This window comes from Physeter macrocephalus, chromosome 18 (genome assembly GCF_002837175.3).
Source record: "Physeter macrocephalus isolate SW-GA chromosome 18, ASM283717v5, whole genome shotgun sequence".
NCBI classification, from domain to species: domain Eukaryota; kingdom Metazoa; phylum Chordata; class Mammalia; order Artiodactyla; family Physeteridae; genus Physeter; species Physeter macrocephalus.
The window spans coordinates 55513085-55521373 of record NC_041231.1 but is presented as its reverse complement, the minus strand read 5'-3'; the positions used below and the strand labels follow the sequence as shown (position 1 = coordinate 55521373).

At 45.2% G+C, this 8289-nt stretch overlaps 1 protein-coding gene across 1 annotated transcript in view; it reads right to left on the bottom strand.

Annotated features, from left to right (window-relative positions):
* Positions 1 to 1948: 1948 nt before the first annotated feature.
* Positions 1949 to 8289, bottom strand: part of SUSD5 (sushi domain containing 5) — a 41079-nt gene continuing 34738 nt past the window's right edge. The window contains exon 5 of the mRNA XM_028479649.1: positions 1949 to 3323. Coding sequence (XP_028335450.1) covers positions 2029 to 3323 — 1295 coding nt within the window. The 3' untranslated portion in view covers positions 1949 to 2028. The remainder of the gene's footprint in view (positions 3324 to 8289) is intronic.

Sequence of the window (8289 nt, the reverse complement as noted above, 5' to 3'; positions counted from 1 at the left end):
CTGAGAACCACACTTTGAGTAGCAAGGCCCTGGGCTTTTTGTTGTAGTGAGAGGCGTGGTCTCTGGTTGGGGTGAGGAAGATGGAAGGAGGGAGGAGGGGGCAGGAGCTCTGCAGGCTCCCCAAAATCCTGCTGTGGGAGGTCACATGGCTGCGCGTTAGGCTTAGAAAGGGTGGTCTTAGATCCAACAGGTATTAAGACATTACTTTCAAGACTACTAGAGAGTCCTTTTTAAAAAAACCGATGTGATGTAATGCAGATATAAAATACACTAAGTAACTGTTTGGGGAAATAATTATTTATTTTAAAAATGTCAGAAGCTTTGTGTTAATGGATCCCCACCCCCCAATTTTTGTGAGCAGTAAACATTTACCAGTCTCCAAACACACATGATGACATACAATTTAGGTTTACAGTGTTTTTAAGCATTCCCTTTCTATGTGCATTTTTAGATCCTATAACATTAATTTAGATGACACCAAATCAATAAAAACTTAAAAACTGATGTGTTGGGTTTATTTTGCAGTTCTATCAAATAATACATTTGCATGTCTTATTTATTTGTAATAAATTTATTAATACATTTGTATTAATAGTACCTATTTTTGAGTTGGAAGTGATGTTTCGGCAGCCTCAAATGCTATCCAGGGGCACAGCGATGCCTGACCTCCGTGCAAGACAGACCTCAGGTGTTCCTCATCGGTGCCTCCAGAGCCTCGGCTGGCCTCAAAGCTCAAAATTTATGTGCTTGTAAGCCTGTGGTTCAGTCTTGAGCGTGCATGAGAATCACCTGGAGGGCTAGTTAAAGCACAGATAGCTGGGCCCCACCCCCAGGGTCTCCACTTCATCTGGGGTGGAACCAGAGAATTTGCACCTCTAGCAAGTTCCCAGGTGATGTTGATGCCACTGGTCTGAGGACCATGCTCTGTCATCATAAGCGAGATGTGCTGAGTCACCATAAGATGATCGAGACACCGTGAACTGGGTGCTCAACAGCCATGGGGGGTCCATCCTGCACTCAGGCCGTTTCTAGAGGGCTCACAATCACCACAACAGGGTAAAGAACAGATCGTCACAGATCATTTCATATTCCTTTCCAATTCCTCTGCTTCTCTATCAGGTAGGTACCCATGCTTGATATCCTAGCCCTTGGCCCTCTTGAAACATTTTTTTCCCTCCTAGCTCATTCTCTCTTCCTGGAGTTCAGAGAAATGGTTAATCCTGAGAAAGGAAACCGAGGACTGAGTGTTGTTAGTCCTGGCAAAAACTAAGACATTCCTAGGCACAGACTGGTCAAGGACAACCAGGCCACTGCTTCTGAGAGGAAACGGTGCTTACCGGTACAAAACAAACCTTGTTTTTTTAAAAAAACGATGGGCTGTCCCACAGGATAGAGGGAACAGGGTGGATTTGTGTCCCACCACTCCTCCCCTCCTCCCCCAACCAAACATCTGTCGTAAATTCTTTCCAATTTCAACAAACAATTTTTTAAAAATCTCAAAGCTTCTAGACTATGTCCTGGTTCTTGGCTCATATGCCCTCAGAAATGTCACAGCATTAAAAGGAAATAACCCATTATTCTTCCATATCCCACTCCCAGCAATTAAATATCTATATCGGAAATAACACTGCTCTCAAATGCTCTGTAAATCACATCTATTTCGAAAATTTCATGTTGCAGGCTCAGTCATTTTCTTTCTTAAAAAAAAAGAAAAGACAACTGTATGATGAAGAGGTGAGTTTTGACCTCTCACTGGAATTAGGAAGCACAGGTCTGGGATTAGTGCAACAGGTTCCAGGGCAGATGGTCAAAGGGGATGCTGAGGTGTGTGAAGATGCCACCAAAGCCTCCCTGCCCTGCCAAGTGCCTCCAGAGATGCTTCTCAGCCTAGAAAACAAAGACCTGAGAAAAAGAGGACGAGCCCTACTCCACTTGTTTCGTGCGCTAGTGAATTGTCAGTGTTTCTCAATGTGATATGTCACAGTTTATCTTCCTCTCAAGGGGCTTCGGGTGAGCCCCCCAAGGTGGCTAGACCTTCTCCATCTCAATCTGCTGGTGGTAGTGACCAACCTGCCGCTGGCCAACATTCAGCTTGTACACGGAGGTCTTGTGCTGGCACCTGCGGTAACCCCACACGGCCCCCATGCCTGCCAGGAACAGCAGCAGGCACAGGACCGTGACAATGGTGGCAATGATGGGGCCTCTGCTGAGGCTGGGACACTTATCCCCTACGCAGGGCTCCAAGGTTGGAAGAAGCTCCTCGCTTGCACCTGGGCCGGGGACTTCCTGTCCCAGGAAGTCCTCAGAGAGCAGGTATGGAAAGGTATCCTGGACCTCAGGGGCAGTGATTTCCATTGGAGTCTGGGTGGCCGCCATGACAGTTGAGGGAATGAGGTTCGAAGTCTTTTGGATGGCGGTTGTCACCGTCTCCAGGATAGAGCTGGTGAGCTCATAGGGTAGGGTGGACATGGGAGGCTTCTCTGTGGCATATCTCCAAGGAACAGTTGACTGGTCCCTGGTCAAGTCACCATCCGCCTTGCTGGGACTCACAGTTTCAGACACACTCATGGGTCTGACAGCCAAAGCTTCTACATCTAGAGTTTGAGTTGGAAGAACTGAACGGTGGGTTGTGTCCTCACTGAGTGTGAGGGTGGTACTCCCGGGCTTCTTAACTTCCACAAGAGCAGGCTGATTGGGTGTAACTAGGATGGTTTCTTCCAGCCCTACTGATCGATTGCCCTTGTCCTCCTCTTCCTCCTCTTCTGCCTCTGTCTTCCTCCAAGCCCCATCGGTCACAGGGTAGCCATCTAACCAGGACTCGTCGCTGCTGCTCACCATTGGGTCACCTGCCTTGCTGTCATTTCTGCCCACAAATGGCCCCAAGGGATCATCAGTGCTGCTGTAGATGACCCTAGTTTCTGGCTCACCTGGGGCCAATGTGGTGCCACTGTGGTTGTCTCCAGCAGGAAACTGCTTTTTGGTGTCCTCGTCCATCTCCTTTTCCAACTCAGGCTTGTGGAAGGTCTCATCAGGAAACCAGAATATGTACTTCTGGTTTTGTTGGGATCCTGGCAGGTCTGTGGGGACACCGCTCCCAGAGCTGGGCAAACCTGTGGTTGGTGCAAAAGCTGTAGGCTGGGCTGTGTCTTCTCTCCCCACAGAAATAGAGACCAGATGGTCCTGCTTTGGAGCCTCCTCAGAGGCTTCTCCCTGACCCCTGTCCTCCTCTGCCTCTGTCCGGGAATCCTCCATGAGCTCTCTGAATGACACAGATCTGTCATCAGGAAAATTATCTTCATAGTCAATATGTACCTCACCCTCGTCTGGAAGGAAAGAGGGAAAAGCCTCATTAAGTCCGAGGTCACAGAGCCAGCGTGGAACACAGAAAGGGAAACCCAAAGCATAAGGACTGGAACAAATGAAATAAAACTGTTATTCTCAGATGCTGTGACTGTATCACAGATAAACCCAAAGAACCTATATACAAAGTGTTGAACAAATTAACAGGCAAGTTTATCAAGGAAACTGGGTCTACAGTCAACATAAAACATCAGCTGTATCTCTATATACCAGCAATAAACAGAAAACAAAAAATTTAAAAGATACCATTTGCCATAGCATAAAAAACCCCCAAACTCCTAGGAATAAATCTAACAAAAGATGTGTAGGATTTCTACATAGAATGGTACAAAGTATTTCTGAGCAAAATTAAGACTTAAGTAGTGAAGGGCTATCCTATGTTAGTACAATGGAAGTGTAATTGTTAAGCTGTCAATTCTGCCCACATTGATCTATGTAGATTTAATACAATCCTAGTAAATATCTCAGACATTGACAAGCTGATGTTAAAATTTATGGAAATGCAGAGGGCCAAGAATAGACAAGGAAAAAGAAAAGCTGGAGCATGCAAACTACAAGATTTCAAGATTTACTATAAAACTGGAGTACTTTTTAAGACTGTGTGTGGTATTGGCACAAAGACAGACAATCGAATTACATTAATTTTAAGAACTTCTGTTCATCAAAAGCCACCATGAAGAGAGTTAAAATGCAAGCCACAGAGTTGAAGATAATTGCAACACATATAGCCTCCAAAGGGTTCCAGAATTTATAAAGAACTCCTACAAATCAATAATAAATAGGCAGGGACTTCCCTGGTGGCAGAGTGGTTAAGAATCTACCTGCCAATTCAGGCGACATGGGTTCGATCCCTGGTCTGGAAATATCCCACATGCCGCGGAGCAACTAAGCCCGCAAGCCACAAATACTGAGCCCGCGTGCCACAACTACTGAAGTCTGTATACCTAGAAATCGTGCTCCGTAACAAGAGAAGCCACCTCAATGAGAAGCCCACACACCACAACAAAGAGTAGCCCCCGCTCTCCACAACTAGAGAAAGCCCGCGTGCAGCAACAAAGACCCAACGCAGCCAAAAATAAATAAATAAATAAATAAGTTATAAATAAATAAATAAATAGGCAGACAAACCATAGAAAAGTTGGCAAGATACTTGAATCAGAACATCACAAAAAGGATATCTAAATAATCATTTAACACATGTAAAGAGGCTCAACCTCATTAGTAATAGAGAAATGCTAATTACAGCCATAATGAAATGCCATTTACATAGCACAAGAATGGCTAAAATTAAACAGACCGACAATCCCTAGTGTAAACAAGGATGTGAAGCACAGCAATTCCACTCCTAAGTATGTACCCAACAGTAATGTGTGGACATGGGCACCAAAAGACATGCAGGAGCATGTTTATAATAACCAGAAACTAGATACACATCAAATGGCCATTAATTGCAGAAATGACACATACACTGTCGTACATTCATACAATGAAAATCTGGACATCAATAAAAATGAACCAACCCCTGCTTCCCACAACATGGAATCTCACAGCCATAAAATTGTGCAAAAGAAGCCGAGCACAAAAGAGCACATTCTTTTGGGGGTACTGGCAGCATCCTACTTCTTGACCTGTGTGGTCGCCAAATTTCTATATTTTTTTACAATTTATTAATCTGTTCCCTTATGATTTGTATGTATGTTTTTTCAAACTTTCTAAAAATTGAATGAAAGATCTTTAAATTCTATAGTTATTTACAATTTTCAACAGTTTCACACACGATTCCATATAATCTCATAATAACCCTTTTATTTTTTATCTCCTACCCCTATGTTGCCCCTCCCCCTTCCCCTCCCCACTGGTAACCACTAGTTTATTCTTGATATCTGTGAGTCGGCTTCTTTTTTGTTTTATTCACTAGCTTGTTTTATTTTTTAGATTCCATATATAAGTGATATCATTGTATGTATGTTTTAATTAAATAAAAAAGTATCTTTTGAAACTCTGATTTGCTCTTTGTAAGACTTCTGAGTTGTGAGATGTGCTGTGAAGTATCTTGAATCCAGCTGAGTGAGAAGGAAGACGGGCCCCACAGGCAGGATCCCAGAATGTAAGGACAGCTTGGTGAGGTAGGAACCATGCTGGTTAGGAAGGTCTCAAGTAGCTGTGTCCTCAGCAGAGAGCAGCCCGCTGAGCTTGCCCCTCTCAATGGTCTTTGAAAGTCACATCCTACTACAAGACACAATTATTTTATTTTTAATTTATTTTTAAATTTTGTGGCTACAATGGGTCTTCATTGCTGCACGTGGGCTTTCTCTAGTTGCGGCGAGCAGGGGCTACTCTTCGTTGCGGTGTGTGAGCTTCTCATTGCGGTGGCTTCTCGTTGCGGAGCATGGGCTCTGGAGCGCACGGGCTTCAGTAGTTGCGGCAAAGCTCGGGCTCAGTAGTTGTGGTGCACAGGCTTTGTTGCTTTGCGGCATTTGGGATCTTCCCGGACCAGGGCTCAAACCTGTGTCCCCTGCATTGGCAGGCAGATTCTTAACCACTGCGCCACCAGGAAGTCCAAGACATGATTATTAAATAGAAAGGTTTCCTATGCTCTTGTGACATAATAACATACATATTTGGTCTTTGGTTCCTGGCACAGAGCTCCTAAAACCCTTGGAATTTCCTGAGTGATAGGGGTGACAGGAATATTTTTTGTTATGCATAACAAGTTTCTTTGACCATACCTGAGTTATGTTAATCAGGTGACTCTGTGGGCCCCTAGAGAGCTTCAGGATGGGGGCTGGTTGTCAGAAGAACCAACCACATGATTAGAGGGTTGGACCTTTCAGACCCACCTCCACCTAGGGAGAGGGGCTGGAGATTGAGCTGATTGCCAAGGCCAATGATTTACCCAACCATACCTACATAATGAAACCTCCATAAAAACCCTTAAACTACAGGGTTTCAAGAACTTCCAGGTTGGTGAATGCATCCAACGTGCTGGGGAGGAATACACCCCAGGTTCACAGGGACAGAAGCTCCTGTCCTCGGGATCTTTCCAGACCTTGTCCTATGTACCTGTTCATCTGGTTATTCAACCTGTATCCTTGTAATATCCTTTATAATAAACTGGTAACTATAAGTAAGTCCTTTCCTGAGTTCTGTGAGCTGTTCTAGTAAATTGTCAAACCTGAGGAGGGGGTCGTAAAAACCCCCAATTTATAGCCAGTTGGTCACAAGTCCAGGCAACCTGGATTTGTGATTGGCATGTAAAGCAGAGGCAGTCTTGTGGGACTGAGCCCGTAATCCATGGGTTCTGCACTAACTCCAGGTAGGTAATGTTAGAATGGAATTGAACTGTAGGACGCCCAGCTGGTGTCCAGAGATTTGCAAAATTGGTTGTTGGTGTGAGGGATCCCCCTCCACTGCCCCCCATCTCACCACATTTGGACTCAGAAGTGTTCTGCAGGTGGAAACAAAGCTCAGGAGTTTCCCCCTACTTCACTCTGCACCTTAAAAAGGGCAAAATGCAAAGATCTCCAGCACCAAGGTCTGGATGGAATGCTGAGGTGTGGTGCGTTCCTGGGCTCTGAAACTGGATTAGTGGGCATTTGTTTTATTTCTAGTAAGTCTCCTTATCTTGCTTATTTAATGACTTGCAGAGTTATAAACACATTTAAAAATCCTTTCTGATCTGCTCCTAAAATTTAAGCCCATTCATTTTACTTTTCATTATTATATTTGTGATCTTTGATGTTACTAGTATGACTCGATGAAGGCTATTTTGTAGATCCTAAAACCCCCAGCAGGTGGAAGAAGTTAACTATATGATGACCAGTCTGTCGCCATGATAAAAGCTGCCACAATTCTGAGAACTGGCCTCAAAGAAATGGGAACAAACCCACACTAGAACTGAAAATTAACTGTATTTAAAACAATCAAGATGATGGTGGTCAGACCACCGATGACTAGTTTCAAGATGATGGTCAGAGCTGACTGTGATGTTTCTGCATGTAGCCCCCTCCCTTTGTCTATAAAAGCTCTTGCCCACTGATTGTCAGTGGGGGGAGTCGGTCTTTGGACAGGAGCCTGCCCCCCAACCTGGTTGCTGGCCTCCAAAATAAAGCAAGTTTTCCCTTCCACCAGGCTTGCCTCTTTACTGGCTTTTGAGCGGCGAGCAGCTGGACCCACTTGAGGTAAGTATTTTGCTCCCAACCTGAGGCTGGGCTCTCGCGATATCTGGCTCCCAGGTTTTCCCGACCAGAGCCGCTGCCAGGAAGACGCGCCAGGATGGCTGCGAGTATCCTGGTCCTCGTGGCTTGCTGGCCCTGAGAGGGGGTTTGGGGGGACGTTCCTGGCAGCTGTCGAAACTATTTGTTTCGGGGAGTCTCCCTGTTTCTTCCCAGCTCGGCACTGGCTGCCAGCGTACGCTTTCCCTTGGTGGAATGGAAAGATGCCTCTGGAAGAGCTGACGAGCTCCAAGACCGAGGTAAGTTCACTGGTGTGCACCCGGCAAACTTCTCTTTTGAGCACCAAGTGCTATTTGGGCATTTTGCCTATTGGTTCTGACGTGTGTCTGACGTTGAGAACTGGGAGCACTGAGTGTCATTTGGGCATTTTGCCAATTGGTTCTGACGTTGAGGACCGTCTGTGTTGGGAATTGTTTGTTTGGGACTCCATATTAGTCATCCTCTCAGAGTATTTGTGACAGTTCTGTCTTCTGGTGTGTGGACAAGTCCTCTCTGCCTTTGTATCCCCAGCACTCAGCGTGGTGCTTGGCACATAGTAGACATTCTGGAAATATTTGTTGAATGAATAAACGCGTGAGTGAAGAGGTGAACAAGTGAGTGATGGAAGCCCGTTTTTTTTTTTTTTTTTTTTTTTTTTTTTTTGTGGTATGCGGGCCTCCCTCTGTTGTGGCCTCTCCCGTTGCGGAGCACAGGC